Source organism: Urocitellus parryii, chromosome 6 (genome assembly GCF_045843805.1).
Source record: "Urocitellus parryii isolate mUroPar1 chromosome 6, mUroPar1.hap1, whole genome shotgun sequence".
Classification (NCBI taxonomy): domain Eukaryota; kingdom Metazoa; phylum Chordata; class Mammalia; order Rodentia; family Sciuridae; genus Urocitellus; species Urocitellus parryii.
In genome coordinates this window covers 63,608,194-63,624,660 of record NC_135536.1, presented here as the reverse complement: position 1 = coordinate 63,624,660, position 16,467 = coordinate 63,608,194, and the positions used below count along the sequence as shown (strand labels likewise).

Here is a 16,467-nt window from a genome sequence, read left to right as displayed (position 1 = left end):
GGGGAGAGGTCTCTGGAGAGAGGATGTGGCCTACCTGGATCTCCTCGATGGTGTGCACGATGAAGGTGTCCTGCAGGTCCTCCATGGCGCCCTCCATCCAGTTGTTGAAGGGAGCGGCCCGCTTGGCATACTCCAGGTACAGCTGGTCAATGGTCTCCAGTAGCTTCTCCGTCCGCTGGGAGTGCCGAATGGGGTGGGGCGGGGTGTTTAGCAGAGGGATGCCCAGAGAGCCCCCACCCCCACCGAGATTTTCCTGGAGAGCCCTAAGGGGTCCCAGTCTAGAAGCAAGGGACTGAGCCAGGCAAAAAGAACAGGCTGTCCCTAGGTGGATGGGCCACCTCTCGCTGGAATCACCTGGCCTGGCCCCCAGAAAATCCGACCCACAAAACAGGAAAGTTCTCAAATGGCTGAGGTTGGGTCGTTCAGTGAACTCAACTGGGAGGATGAGATAGAGTTGGGGTCAGAGAGGAAGCATTTCCACAGTCAGCCCAGGGTGGAGAAGTTTGGGGAAACCAGAGCCGTTTAAAGCAAAGGGAACCAAGGAGGAGGAAGGGGCACACCCAGAGCCGCAGGCCACGCTCTACCTCTAAGGTCCTCACCTCTAGAGCTTCCCTTCGCTTCTGAGTTAGAGCTCCCAGATTGTCCCACTGGTCACAGATCTTTTGGCAGCGAGCATTGACACTGGGTGAGTCGTAATAGTCGAGCTCACTGGGGAGAAGAGACAAGGAAGTCAGGTGAGGTTGGTTAATTTGGGGGCCTACTCTTCCTCCTCCTGCAGGTGGGAGTACCAGTGGTGCTGGAGAGCCAGGGGTGCCCCCTTCTGCAGACTTTCCAGTACCCCTCTTACTTCCTTGGCCTCAGAAGACTACAGGCAGGAGATCAAAGGCCAGTCCCCCTCTCCAGTGGCCCCGCCCCAACCAAAGCAAGAGGTGATAACTTCCTTGACCTCAGTGCCCGATGGATGGCAGGGAGCCACCAAGGACCAAGGAGACAGCTCAGCACTCAGAACCAAGGTTGGGTCACCCTCTGGTCCCATATTAGTGACAGATGAGGACCAAAGGCCTCTCACAGGAAGGGAATAGTCCAGGGTTCCTTCCCTACCCGAGGCATTCCTTGCCTTCTGTATGGACTCCCTCCACACCTGGGCACCATCTGTACTCCTCCCTCACATCCCCCATCCACCTGGCACTCCCACAGCAGCTGAGAAAGCTGAGCCTCAACCCTGTTTCAGGGCACCAAAGGATGGGGGTAACTGGGGCAGGCCTACTTGAGCTCCTGTGCGATGGCCGCTATCTGCTCCACGCGGTCCTGGTGGGCAGCCAGATCGCTCTCGAAGGCCTCGTGCTTCTTGAGCAGGGCCTTGATCTCAGACAGGGTGGCCGTCTCATAATCCTTCTGCCGCAGCATGGCCTCTTTGCCTGGGTTGAGAGAAAGGGGTGCCCGGCTGAGCAAGACATGGTGAGCAGGGTAGGGGGCATCTTCTTGGTCCCAGGCATTCCTCCCTCAGGCCCAAGCAACTCCACTGGAGGTGTGCACCACACAGTGATCCGCGGTGTGAGAAAGCAGAGGTGCCGCCAGAACAACCACGGGGAACAACTAGGAGCATCAACCCCCCGAAGTCTCTTAGAAGTCTGCTTACAACAGCACCCGTGGGACCTTATGAGCAGTAAGGGGTGGAATACTGTCAGGGGTGGAAAGAAGTGGATCAGCCAGGCCACTGAAATTTCACCATTCCCAATGCTTTTTTTTTTTTTTTTTTTTGGCACTGGGGAGTGGACCCAGGGCCCCCCCCCCTTTTTTTTTTTGTATTTTATTTAGGACAGAGTCTCACTGAGTTGCTTAGGGCCTCGCTAAGTTGCTAAGGCTGACTTTGAACTCACAATCCTCCTGCCTCAGCCTCCTGAGCCGCTGGGATTATAGGTATGTGCCACCATACCCAGCCCAAGGTTCCTTCCATGAATGCAAGCTTGTTTGATTTCGAAGCTCTCTGGATGCCTATATATCAGAATGATTTAGGAGCCTACTTATTTACTCCTATCCAGTTTTTCCTTATATGGACATTATGTTAAGACACTGGGCATAAATTGTTTTCTGCTTTTCAAATATTTAGCAGCACATGATCAGAATTTCTCCTGTGGCTCCACAATCTTCCCATGTCCTGTCCCTCAGTGTCCAGGTGGGATTGGTTCCAGGATCCCCTGCAAACACCAAAACTGGCAGATGCTCAAGTCCTTTATATAAGATGGTGTAGTATTTGCATATAACCTACGCACATCATCCTGTACACTTTTAATTTTTAAATATTTATTGTTGTTGGGTTTGGGTGGTATTGAGGATTGAGGCCAGGGCCTGGTGCATGCTCTAGACAAGCCTCTATCACGGAACTACACCCCCAGCCCTTTTTATTTTATTTCAAGACAGGGTTTCCCTAAGTTGCCCAGGCTGGCCTCCAGCTTGTGATCCTCCTGCCTCAGCCTCCCAAGGAGCTGGGATTGCAGATGCACAGCTTCTCCTGTATATTTAAAATGATCTCTAGATTGCTTGTAATAACTAGTACAATGCAAACGCTATGCAAATAGTCATTATGCTGTATCATTTAGGGTACAGTACAGATGAAATTCATTTTTGTTTTCAACATCCCAACCCACAGTTGGTCGAATCCTCAGATGCAGAAACCATGCCACAGAGGGCAGCCTACCCCACCCACCCAGTTGATGAACCATTCACGGCCCTGCTGTGGGCATGAGGGCGAGATGCACTGTGGTAGATGTCTCACCACAAAAGCCTCCAGGCCTGATTTCCTGAGGTTCAGGGTTGATTCCTTAGTCTCAAGAAATGCAACTCCCAGGTTAGACTGCAATTAAGTCATTGGGTGTGAATGCAGATAGCCAAACTGCTTTCCCTAGAGGTTATGCTGGCTCGCCAATGGGGCCACCCTTGCCTGTGTCATGGCTGTGAGCTGTTTCTTGACCCAGGAGAGGACACGAGCAGCAAGTGGGTAAATCAGTGCCCTCTCCACCATCCCCTTCTACTCAGAACTTGCCCAGGCGCTTCCCACAGGGCGGTACACCCACACCCCTTAGCTGAGTCTAGCTCACTCCTAGGCCCCTGCATCAAGCCAGGCTACTCCCAAATGGCCACAGGGTGTGGCTCTCCTTATTCATTTCTAGTCTGAGAAGCACAAAAAAGGGCTGAAAGGGGGAGTCTTAGGGCTTTGAGCTCTGCCAGTCCACAGGTCTGCCCCAGGGGCGTCAGCTGATAAGACCTGCAGGGCAGGAGAGGCAGCCATCCCTTCCTCCAGCCCTGGCAGGAGTTCTAAGGAAAGACCCCCCCAAGTCTGACTGTCTCTCTTCACAGTTAACCTTGGCCACTCATGAGTAGACTCCAGACGTGGTTCCAAGTACCTCAAGGTCAAAGAAAGGGGGTCACACATGTTCTAAGGCAAAGGCCAGGAGAAAGAGGAAGAGGGAATGACACAGAAGAAAAAAATGTCAAGAGCTGCTCTTCACTGAATGCACTCTACCCATTGGGCCCGGAACCAGGTGGAAAATGAAAGCCTCACGAACACCCTAGAAAGAGATTTCACCAGGTTGACTAGTGTCACCCTCCCCACTCATGTCACTCCAGCAGATATAAGCAAGGTAACATGAGGTTAAACTGATTTAAGGTCTTTACTAAGAAAAGGAGCAATTCAGTCTCACACAGAGAAGCCCCGTGAGGATGCAAGCAGGGACCAGAGGACACAGCGACAAGACAGGGGATGTCAGGGACGGCTGGCCTCCACCAGAAGCTGGGAAGCAGCACAGAACATTCTCTCCCTTTGGAGCCTCCACAAGGAACCAACCCTGCTGACACTTCAGTTTAGGACTCCTGGCCTCCTGAACTGTGAGGATGAATTTCTGTTGCTTTAAGCCACCGCGTGTGTGGTGATGTAATGAAGGAAGCCAACACAGGAGGGCACACCATCCCCTATATGTAGATTTGGGAACAGACTCAAGGTTAAGGCACCAATTCTAACTTATGCTGCTTCCAAGGGGCAGAGTCAGGGTTCAAACCCACTCAGTGACTCAGGGGAGGAAAAACAATGACAGTGACAAGAACAATTACAAATTAGCAGTTAGATAGCACTATACTATGTCAGGAACCCCTCTCAGTACTGTCTATGCCCCAATCAGGTTGGAACTGTTATTTTACAGATGAGGAAACCAAGGCAACCAAAAGGCTAATGAACTTGCCCAGTGCCAGAGCACCAGTACAAGACAGGACTAGCAAGAGAAGGAAGGGCTGGTGGCCGGGTGAGAGAGTTGCAAAGCCAGAACATCTGGGAAGCCCTCACCATCCGTCCAAGCCTCATGGATGGAGGCCTTCTGCCGGAACTTCTCCGCCAGGTGGTCCAGCCGCTCCAGCCTCCGGATCTCATTCAGCAGCCACTCCTCATAGCCCTTCTCTGCCTGCTCCAGGCAGCCCCAGGCATTGTTGATGTCCTGCAGGGATGGGAGGCACGGGGTCAGGACCTGGCCTGGGACCCAGCCCTCTGGGACTCCTACAGCTGTTTCATGTCTTCCAGGAGGAACCTCTTCCCAATCTCTGCCCCACACCCACCCAGCCAGCCATCCAGACCATGTCCACATAAGCCACCCAGCCACAGGGCTTCTGAGCATGAAGTCCTGTAGGATGAGAGCTCAAGGCCCTCCCTGCCCAGGTCTGGCTTCCCACAGGACTGTGGTCAATCTCAGAGGTATTCAAGGCCAGTCAGGGAACCAGAACAACGATGAATGGGGCAAGCAGGCACTGGGGCCACCCCACCGCCACCACCACATTCCTGGACTCAGGCCTCTGGGGCTCTGGGCAGTAGCCTGGGTGACCCAGCCCAAGGTTCTGAGAGGGACAGCTGCTGAGCACAAGCACACACACCCCTTCAGACAGGGCCACCTCTACTGTCAGTGCAAGGACACCCAGGTGAGCGCACTTGGGGCTGAACCTGGCCTATGCCCCATCTTCTCTACCATGCCCCCAGGGCCAGGTTGCATCTGTCCCACCCAGGGCAATTTTTCGACTTTGCAAGAGCACCCCAGTTAGGGCCAACAGCTGCTCTGGCCACCTAAAAGCTACTGAATCAGACTTGGGACCCAAAAGAAGGCTATAGTTCTCCATATTGCACATAATATCAAAAAGTTGTGGTGTTTTGTTTTATATTAAGGATTGAATCCAGGGGTACTTCACCACTGAGTTATATCCCCAGTCCTTTTTATTTTTTATTTTGAAACAGGATCTCATTAAGTTGCTAAGGCAGGTCTTGAATTTTCAATCCCCTTGCCTCAGCCTCCCAAGCTGTTGGGATCATAGGCGTGTACCTCTATGCTCTCGGCATATATATATATATATATATATATATATATATATATATGCTTTAAGATTTACCTAAAAATCATATTCATATATAAAGACTAAACAATTGTTTCCGATTTTTTTAAAAAACATTTATAATGGGTAATGAGATCATGAGTAATTTCTAATTTTATTTTACTTAATATCCCACCCTAAAAAAATCTACTTATTAAATAAATTAACATTTTTTTAAAAAGTTATTAAAGTTCTATGAAAGTAAAAAAAATTAACTTATTGCTTGGTCCAACATTTCCAAGGACATTCTATTTACAAAATGATTTGGGGGGGCAGTGGGGGGCTAGTGGTGCCAGGGAGGTCTGAGGTGGATGCTCAGCCTCTGGAAGGGCTAACCTGACCTGGGACAGTCAGGGCAGAAGCAGCTGTCCCCTAAGCTTGGGCTGGAGCCTGGGTGGGAATCTAGAAGGGAGCACAGAGGTAGAAAACAACCCACCCCACCCACGGTGCTGCACTGGTCCTAACAGAAGTGGCTGGGGGCTCCCGGCTGCTCACCGAGACCATCCTGCCCTCGGAGGGCATGAAAGCAGGCCGGTTGCTGAGGCGCAGCTTGGTCTGCAGTGTGTTGAAGTTGATCTCCAGCTGGCACTTCTCCTGCACCTTGGGCGGCTTGTGCAGGCGCCGGTAGTCGCGGAAGTCCTCCAGCTTCTGCTGCATGGCGTGCATGGTGTTCTCGGGCACCCGGTTCTCCAGCCAGGGGATGGTGCGGCGGATCCACTCCAGCAGCTGGAGGGAGAGCGTGGAGGCCCTGGGGCTGAGGATGCTGGGAGGGGCTGAGGATGCTGGGAGCAGGAGTGCTTCCTCCCTTCACAGGGCAAAGGGTCCCTCTCACAGCACAGTCCTTCCCTACTACCATCCTTGGGCATTCCCAGGCAAAGAGGCCAGGGCCCAGGGTGCTCCCTTTAAGAACCAGAGACTGCATGAAGCCTGGCTACTGGGACCTGTCAATTTGTGGCCAGCTTCATTCACCCTACCCGCCCTTCAGGGGAAGAACCATGAAACCGTAGGCTGCTGGCCAAGAGTCAGAGTCCTGAGTTCTAGTTCTAGGTCCTACTAACTGAGTGGGCCTCAGTTTCTTTGTCTATGCCACAGACAGAGGATCTAAAGGCTGCTCCCTGAGGTCCTTGCCACCAGATTTTCTGGGATTTAGAATGTGGGTCTCTGACCCCAAAGAGCTTCTAGGGTAGAGAGCTGCCCAGGGAACAATCTGCTTGCTTTTCTTGACTCAAGGTAATGGTGATGGAGAAGTCGAAGGAGAGTAGAAATGATGGCAAGTACATGCAACACCTGCAGGGTGCCAGGCACATTCCACGAATTAACTCATCTGAATAATCACAGGAATTTTATGTTTTAAGTATGTGACCTCCTCTTGACATGGAGGAGGCAACCAATGCCCAGTGTGGGACTGGCCACGGCAACCTGGCTGGAACAGTGGGTCAGAGATTTAAGCCCTGGCTCCTCTCTACTTTCCGAGAGAGCCAGAGCAGAGCCCAAGCTGTCCCATGCTAACTGCGTCAGGATCATGGATGACACCTAGCCTAGGACTATGTCTCCATGATAGATTTGGAGGTATAGGTTCTGGGGGCTCCTTTTCCTTCAGGATGATGAGGTGCAGGAAGGACCCTGCTGGGGCCAAGTCAGGAGAAACCCAGAGGGTACCCACATCGCTGGCCAGCTTCTCGTAGTCTTCCATTAGCTGCTCGTTCTCCTGGTTGACGGCCAGTACCTTGCAGATGCGATTGGCAGCTGTCTCCGCCTGGCAACAAGACAGAGAGTCATGAGCAGCCGGCCCCAGCAGCAGGGGCACGTGGACACACCTGTGCTGACCATGCTCCTCCTCCTGAAGCTCTCTGTGGATGGAAGGCAGCCTCCGAGGTCCTGAAGTCCTCTCCCTCCTCCTTCTTCCTCACCACCCTCTTTGCCAGCCCCCATGGCCAGGTCTCGTGGGTCATGGGAGCCTGGATAATGGTCTCAGTGGCTGACCCAGGCTCCTGGAGAAGGACCTGAGTCTGGGACCCAACATGCATGTTGGGAAGAAACCAATCCAACGACAGTTACACTCAAAAAGCACTCAGGTCAGGTGGAAAGGTGAAGAAATGCACACCCATCCTGGAATTGCAAGTGGAGGCCTTGGATGCAAAGGTTCAGGGCCTCAGTCTGGATGTGCAAGGATCTTAGAGATGTGGGAATTCAAATCTGGGAGTCTGGGGAGAAGATGCCAGCTGAAAAATAGGAAGACCTCTAAGAATCCGTGCTAAGGATCCCTGCAGAACCTCCCAAGAACCTAGGCCCATCAGGAAACCAAGGGGCATAATAAGGGCAGGACAAGGGATCAACCCAGCACGGTCACTGCTGGGAAAGCTAAGTACCGGGCACACAAACACCACAGACAGGCCTCAGCCTTGAGAGGAAAGAAAGCGGACAGAATGGTAACCAGACATAGGCCTGGAGTCCCCTCAGAGACCCATCTTCCGCAGCCTAACTCCAGCAAGGTCCCCATGTTCCTCGATCTACTTCACTTAGGTGGTTTGGGATGGAGTTGTGTCCTTGTATACTCTGCCTCTACATCGAAGGACAGTGAACTCCATGCCCTTTGGGGGCCACAGGGCAGAAGACAGCCAGAGTCAGAGAAGATAATGCCTGGGGGGAGAAAGATGCACCCTGGGAATATAGAGAAAGGTGACCTGCAGCCATTAAAGGATGCCTGATTTACAGGGAAGACAAAACCTCACATCCGGTTGATGAATGCCACAAAAAGGGTTTCAACTGCAGCAAGACCACCTGAGGCCAGGCAGAAGGAAGAACCTGAGAATGAGGACTCTTAGAACTGGCAGGAATGATGGAGAAGACGCAGAAGCTTTTTCTGTGAAGAACTTTTCAAATAGGATGCAGGCCCCGCAACTCACGGGCCTTGTGAGTGACTGTGCTGGGGTATACATTGGGGTGGGACAGAATGAGATCATCACCTCAAGGTGCAAAATCGAGAGACTGTATGCTACAGGGCAAGGTGTGATAGTGGGCTGGGACTTCACCAAGAAAACGTGGGGATGGCTTGAGGGTGACCTAGGAGTCCTTTGGACAGAGACTTCAAGGTCTTCAGAAACTGGGGCAAGGCGTCATCCTGAGGCCCTCATCTCCTGTCCCCTGTCCTGGAGCTTCCATGGCCATCTCTCAGTGGAACTCTAGATTGGCATCATTCCTCTTGAGAACCACTGAGTAATAACGGGGAATCCCAAAGGCCCTGAGGAGGGAAATTCCCCCCCTGGAGCCTGTGCATAAGATGCCGTTGCAGAAAGACAGCAGGGTCATGGAAACCAAGCCCATGAGGCTGGCTGGGGCGGGCACACTGCCCGAGGTCACTGAGGGCACCTCCACTGAGGACGAGGGCAAGGACCAGAGGCGTTTGACTCCAGGCTAAAATTTACGTAAGGAGGTGGGGTGGCCGCAGACCCTGCCACTAATGCCCTCATGAGCAGAAAAGGATCGGGTAGCTACCCATCCCAGCTGAGCAGCGGCTGCAGCTGTGATTTCTGACAGGAGAAGCCCACCTGCACCTCGCTACCCTCCTGGTGGATGCTGAATCCTGGGCTCTGTTGCCCTAAACTGTGACGTCACCCTATACTGTGACGTCATCAAACTGATGCAATGGGTGGGGTCTGAGTTGGTGGGATTTTACATGCGTCCATGGGCCTCAAGAGCCCCAGGGTCACTTGGGGCTTCTTTGGATGAAGTCTGGGGGAGATTCCCATGTGGGCTTCTAGGGGACTTTTCACAAAGATCCAACTTCTTTCCCAAGCCTGTGTCCCGGCCTGTCCCTCTCAGGGGGGCCTCAGCAGGAGAGGATGACTGAGAACAGGACCAACACAATCACAGTCCTGCCTTTGGGGATCACAGGGATACTGCTCATGAAACCAAAGGTCACTTTCTTTTTTTTCTTTCTTTTTGTGGTTCTTGGGATTGAACCCAGGGCCTTCTGCATGCAAGGCAAACACTCTACCAACTGAGCTATATCTCCAGCCCCAAAGGACGCTTTCTTTACAGAGGGTCTATGGGCAAACATCTCTGGGTTGCCTCAGAGGTCAGCACTGTTACCTCCCGGAAGCAGGAACCTGAAACTTGATTTTGTTTTTAAATATTTTTAGTTGTAGATGGACATCATAACTTTTACTGTTTATCTATCTATGTATTTATCCATCTACCTATTTGTTTATTTATTGTGTGTGGTGCTGAGGATTGAACCTGGTGCTTCACCCATGCGAGGCAAGCGCTCTCCCACTGAGCCTCGACCCCAGCTCCACACTTGATGTTTAGAGAAAAACAAGAAACCTTGCTGCTTCCCTCACCCTCACTGCCAACTTCCTGACTTCCTCACCGCCCAAAGGAGTGGGGGGGGGGGGGGCGTGTGCTAAACTTGCTGTCAAGTGGCTCCCGTAGGAGGACAGGCTCAGTTACCACCAAGCCCCTCCCAGGAGGTAAGAAGAGGTCAGCCAGGAAGCACCGGCTCAGCTGGGCCTGGAGTTCAGGGAAGCTGAAGCTCACTTTCTAGCTTTCCCCCCCTCACTGCAAGAACCCCATGCACCATGGGGTTAGGAGAGCGACACCCAGACCATAGGGATCTCAGAGAGACTGCATCAGTTAAGGAGCCAGAGAGAGAGGTGGTCCCAGGAAGGAAAGACACTCCCTGGGGGAATTGCAGAAACGGAAGCAGCTTCAAAAGAAGACCAGGCAAGTCCCACTTCAGGTTGGTTCCTGCCAAAGGAGAGGGGATGCTCTGGAACCCCAAAGCAAAGAACCAGAATGCCCCGACCTTTCTGATGAGGACAGATTGGTATGAGATCACATGACGAAAGCACAGACAACCAGGGGGCAGAGAAGACACAGAAATAGGCAAGGTGCTTTCCAAGTGTCAGGGAAAAGACACCAGAAGTTGTGTTTCCTGTTGCGCAGTTTGTACTTTCATGTCTTTCAGCGACCTACTTTCCATCTGTACTATCATCCAGCTTAACACACAGCAGGACACTCCATTTGGTATCCGAAGTAAGTTTTAAAAGGACTGTGGGCTGTTACCTCTGGAGAACTTCACAACCCAAGCCAGTGGTTCCCTTCATAGTCAGCACCAAATTATCTGGTGCAGGTAGAGGCCAGAGAGGAAATGTCCTCAACGTGACATAAAATATCCAAAGAGGAACTGGCCCGAGGGTGGCAGAGCCCCTCTCTCCAGCTGCACCTTGGCTCCCCCAGGAGTCCCTGCTCTAAAGCAACCAGACAAGGCAAACTCACTCTCCTTTCTAGGGCTTCTGTCCCTGCACAAGTTGCAGCCACCTTTCTCCACCTGGGTTTGCCCCTTCCCAGTGGGAACCCCGATTCCACCCTGAGCCCCAAGGTTAAGTGCTGCTGCTCAGGAAAAGCCCACAGTCAACCTCCCCTGCTCGGATCTGCAGCAGAACGAGCACTGCTCAGGCCTGATGGTTCCCATGTCCAGGGCTTTCCCAGACAGACCATGAACTCCAAGGGCAGGAAGGGGGTTCCTCCCTGAGAAAGTCCACAGCAGTGGAGCATGTGCCTGATGGACCCATGGATCCCTCCATCCAGAAAAGCATCCAGAAACACCTGCATCAGCCTAAGCTCCTGCCTACTAGGGCTGATTCTCAGAAACAAGTTCCCAAAAGACCATGAACTTCAAAGGAAAAACTATATAAACCAAAGAGATGCTCTCCAGCCATTCTAAATCCCCAGAGTGGAGGAGAGCAAGAGAGAGTTAGCACCAAAACCAGCCTGCCTGACAGAAGTTGGTCTCCATTTAACGAGGAAAGTCAATCAACACACTTACATGTGTGGGCACATGTGCTGGGTACGTGTGTGTGTGCAAACGCACACATGCATTCCCCTGCTGCCTTTCTAGTTCCACTATCCACAGTTTGTCCAGAGAAAGGCAGGAGAGGAAGGAGGGCCCTGGGTGGGCATGGGTTTTGGAAGAGTTCTGGTCAGTGCCAGCCCCCGAGACAGTCAGTCAAGGCCAAGGCCACGTGAGGCAGAGCCTCCTCCTCCTCCATTATCCCCTTCCCACAGGAGAGGTGAGAACCCCTGCCCCCTGCCTGCTTAGCTCTAAGTAGGTGCTTCAGAAGTGGCTGGGGACACCCAGGACACCAGAGGAGCACCACCCCTAGTTTGTGACCTTGTCCTCAGATGGAAACAAAAGCAGCATGAAATGATTGCAACAGAGGTGGGTAAACGGGACGAGGGCACAGGGGAGGTATAGAGGATTGCAGAGGGAGAACAGGCCGCCACCCTCCCCTATGCCACACACTCCATACTATATCACACCCTGTGGCTCCCGCCCCACGGCACACACATGCACACTCCCTCCCCCACACACAACCACATGCCCCTTCCCAGCAGCAGCAGCCAGGACACAGACTTCAGAGACAGGTAAGGCCAGTGTCAACAGGCATGAAGCCCGGGACAGAACCCTCAAAGAAGGGGAGGAGGTGGAGGAGGAGACAGAAGGAGAGAAAGGCCCTGCAGAGTCAGCCCGGTGGGCACGGGCCAGGCACTCTCTCTGTGGTCACCAGGTCGGGAGCCTGACCTCAGCAAGCAGAGACGCTGCTCAGATCCTGGCTAGGAGGTGGGGTGGGGGGCGCAGGGTCAGAGGAAGTCAAGGAGACAGAGGGGTGTGGGACAGAAAGAAAGCAAGTAGGATCCGGCCAGAGGGGGCTGAACAGGCAGTCCTGCCTGCAGTAGGTGGTGAGGTTGGCCTTGGGCGCCCAGCTAGGTAAGGAACGGGCTGCTGGTGGTCCATCTGGTTACTTTGTGGAATTTTTTAAAGGTGCCTCCTCCCCAAAGCACTATTATTTGAAAAAGGTCACACTGATTTTTTAGAAGATGTTTTTACTGCCATCTGCAGGATAATTTTTAGTCACGAATATTCAAATCGGGCTGAGATTGTGGCTCAGTGGCAGCACCACATGAAAATAAATACACAAAAGAAAGATACTGTGCCCATCTACAACTAAAAAAAAAAAAAATATTCAAACCCCCATTGTCTGTGGCACAGGCCAGCTACTCTTCTGTAGGACACAACCTCCACAACCATCCAGGGCAGGCCTGGTTGGGAGGTATCAGGCAGGGCTCTGGCCTATTCACCAGGGAGAAGGCAGGAAGACTTCTCCCTGCCCTGGCTGCTGGCTGAATTTGAGAAGATGACCTTGCTTAAGCAAGAAGGAGGGAGGGAGAGACAGAGGTAAAGGGGTCTTGGGTATTTAAGGGACTAGCTGAAAACCATAGCTAAGCGCTTCCACTGCGTGGGACGTGGACTGTGCTGGGTCTGGTAAAGGAGCTAGGGTGATAGTCCTCCCCGTCTGGGGGATCCATTGCCTCGGTGCACGGGGAGATGTGGGGGCCACGCAGAGGCAGGGTTCCTCTGGCATCGTCAAGTGTCCTGGCCGGGGTTCAGGGAGCACCCCGTCCTCCTGCGGGGAGGAGGAGCTTCTCTCGCCTCCTTCGCCCCAGGCCTGCTGCCGGAGTGTCCAGAGAGGACAGAGGGAGGGTGGGCGAGGCCGAGGGGGAGCTCACCTTCTGCGCACCTGGGAAGGTGTGGCAGTGACATGAGACACTAGGTCACATGGCCTTCCCATCCAGCCTTAGCGTGCCTACACATCTGCACAGAGAAGGAGAAGAGATTGAGAGGAGAAAGCAGCAGCAGCAGCACAAACCCAAACAGCCATGTCGGACAGAGAGAGCACGAGACAGGAGCCAAGAGGCGGAGAGAGAAACGGGAGGTGGGAGGGAAAGGGGCAGGAGGTGGATGAGCAGGTGGAGATCAGCGAAGGGTAGGGCAGAGGGCGGGAAAGGGCCTCCTGTCCTGCATTTCACGACAAGCCACTCAGGGGCCACGCAGAGCACCTGGCAGGCCCACAGACCCAAGCCAGAAGGGTTCTGTGGTCAGGGCAACTCCGCTTCTTCTGGGGTCCGGCCTTCAGGGGAGGCCTGGGGGAGGGACATCTGCTATCCAACCTCAGTAATGGAACATTCCTCGCATACTGATGCCCCGCCTAGTGCGGAACCTGTACAACTGAGCTGTCACCTGAGGCCTCCTGGAGCAAACCTGGCCCAGGACATTTGAAGGGGCTCACGGCCGCCCACCTCCTCTCTCCCCTCTTTCTCCCAAGGGTCGCAATCCTGTCTGGGAACACAGAGTGCAAAGTGGAGGTACTGGGGACAGAACTGCGTCCTCAAGGGGAGTCCTGGCACTGTCAAGAACACAGCTGGACCTGGAGGGCGGCAGCCCACTCCCCACACTCAGGACCACTCAGGAGGCTGACATCGCACACGCAGCCTCTCCTGCCTCCACCAGGTGGCTGGTCCCAGAAGGCCCAGAAGCTCTTGAGTTTCTCAGTAACAGGAGAAGAAGAGAGAGGGAGAAGGGAAGGGAGAGGGCAGAGGTGCAGGGTGGGAGAGGAGCCAAGCCAAAGAGAACACGCCATCTAAGAGCCAGGACTAACTCTACCCACGAGACGAGGCCATCCATCCAGGCACTGGACGGGGCAGGCAGGTGGGAGAGGCAGGAGGGCAGGGCTCAGGGTCCGGCATGAGGTGTGCTGGGCATGGAAGGAGCAGGGGCCCCAGGTACCTTCTGGGCTCCAGAGAAGGCATGGTAGAAGCTGGACACGTAAGTCATGATGGCTTTCTCATCAGGCCGAGCAGTTCCAACGATGTCTGTCAAGAAAAATTGGGAGTTAAAGCCAGCAGGTGACAGTTATCCCATTCCTTGGCAAATACCCAAAGGACTTAAAATCAGATTACTATAGTGATGTAGCCACATCAAATGTTTATAGCAGCTCAGTTCACAAGCTAAACTATGGAATCAACTTAGGTGCTCTTCAACAGATGAATGGATAAAGAAAATGTGGTATATATGCACAATGAAATATCACTCAGCCATAAAGAAGAATGAAATCATGGCATTTGCTGGTAAATGGATGGAACTGGAGAATATCATGCTAAGCGAAATAAGGCAATCCCAAAGAACCAAAGGCCAAATGTTCTATCTAATATGTGGATACTGACTCACAATAAGGGTGGGGTAGGGGAAATAGAAATTCACCAGATTAGACAAAGGGGAATGAAGGGAAGAGAGGGGAGATGGGAGTAGGAAAGAGAGTAGAATGAATCAGACATAACTTTCCTGTGTTCATGTATGAATACACAACCAGGGTAACTCCACATCATGCACAACCACAAGAATGGGAATGTTAGGAGTCGTCCCGGCTCCAAAGACTAACTTCCCCATCCCCCAAGAAGAGTTGCCCAATAGTGAGCCCTGCTGGCTCACATGATCCTTATCCACCAATCAGTCTAGTCCTGCTGGCTCACATGATCCTTATCCACCAATTAGACTAGCCCTGCTGGCTCACATGATCCTTATCCACCAATCAGACTAGCCCTGCTGGCTCACATGATCCTTACCCCCCAATCAGACTAGCCCTGCTGGCTCACATGATCCTTACCCACCAATCAGAAAGCACCCCATGCCAACTGTCAAACCCTTCAACCATTAAACTGTCATAACTGTCAAACCACCCCTGGCTCTATAAATATGCAGAGCTGATCCTCAATAAACAGGCATTTTCTCCGATGGCAAGCCCTGATCGTTCTTTCAGGGAAGTTATACTCCATGTGTGTAATATGTCAAAATACATTCTACTGCCATGTATAACTAAAAAGAACAAGCAAATAAATGAATAAATGAATGTATGAATGAATAAAATAAAAAGCACCCGGCACCCCTCCCAATAAGACGCAAAAAGAATCCTGTAGGACCACGAAGTCTTCTCACCAAAATGCCCAGCCAGAACCTAGCTGGCCTACTGCTGATGGGAATGGAAGAGGCAGGGAAAAAAGAAAAGCCGTAACCCCAGGAAGCAATAGACAAACTGGGAATACAGAACATTCCATAGGAGAGCAGGCCCCTACCTCCAGAAGTTCAATGGGAGGAATGACAGAGTGAGCAGAGAAGAGACATCCCAAGTGCAAAGCCAAATGCCACCCCTGACCCTTGTGTGCCTCCCAATTAGAACAAAACAACTCTTGGCTCTTGGTTTCCAGTACAGGGATTGCACCCAAGGCTCTGTGGGTGCTAGGCAAGGGCTCCACCACTGAGTTACATCCTTAACCCTTCAAAGACATCTTTTAAACAACTAGGGAAATTTGATTATGAACTAGATAATAGATATGTCAAGAAATTATTGTCAATTTGCTAAATACAAATATTATTTTATGGTTACCTTAGAAAATATTAATATTTTCCAGGTATGTATTCTGAGGTAGTGGTGAAGTTATGCAATAGCTGAGATCTGACTCAATATATGTCAATAAAGAAAACAGAAATAAAAAGAGAAAAATAAAGTGACAAAATCTTAATAATCTATATCTGGATGATGGATATACAGAAGTTCATTATACTATTCTCTTTGTTTTTGTAGACATTTGAGATTTTTCCTAATGACATTTTTAAAAAATGTCTTTAGTTGTTGATGGACCTTTATTTTATTCATTTATTTATATGCAGTGCTGAGAATCAAACCCAGTGCCTCACACATGCTAGGCAAGTGCTCTACCACTGAGCCACAACTCCAGTCCCCTTCATCAAATTTTTTACTTTTTTTCTTTCTTTTCTTTGGTACTGGGGATTGAACTCAGGGGCACTCGACCACTGAGTCACATCCCCAGCCCTGTTTTATATTTTATTTAGAGTCAGGGTCTCACTGAATTGCTTAGCACCTCACTTTTGCTGAGGCTGGCTTTGAACTCATGATCCTCTTATCTCAGCCTCCTGAGCTGCTGGGATTACAGGTGTGAGCCATTGTGCCCGGCACCATTTTTTTAATTTAAAATGTCACTGGTGGTTGGGGGCAGGGAACAGAGGGAAAGGGGACAACCTTCACATCCCTTTTCCAACCTCTTGACATGAAGCAGGCACTTTCAAGATGGCGTCTGAGCATATGGGCCCAGGGAAGGCCCAGAGGAAAGTGGCCATTGTGTCCAGGGCAGAAACAAAGACTTAGA

General features: G+C 51.8%; 1 protein-coding gene across 3 annotated transcripts in view; it reads right to left on the bottom strand.

Annotated features, from left to right (window-relative positions):
* The window catches only part of Actn1 (actinin alpha 1), a 92,841-nt gene that overhangs the window by 8,930 nt on the left and 67,444 nt on the right, over positions 1 to 16,467 (bottom strand). For all 3 annotated transcript variants that reach the window (XM_026385148.2, XM_026385150.2, XM_026385149.2), the window contains exons 8-14: positions 14,033 to 14,118; positions 7,067 to 7,159; positions 5,899 to 6,129; positions 4,337 to 4,484; positions 1,268 to 1,418; positions 600 to 708; positions 35 to 175 (exon numbers count right to left, since the gene is read on the bottom strand). In XM_026385148.2, the coding sequence (XP_026240933.1) occupies positions 35 to 175; positions 600 to 708; positions 1,268 to 1,418; positions 4,337 to 4,484; positions 5,899 to 6,129; positions 7,067 to 7,159; positions 14,033 to 14,118 (959 nt within the window). The remainder of the gene's footprint in view (positions 1 to 34; positions 176 to 599; positions 709 to 1,267; positions 1,419 to 4,336; positions 4,485 to 5,898; positions 6,130 to 7,066; positions 7,160 to 14,032; positions 14,119 to 16,467) is intronic.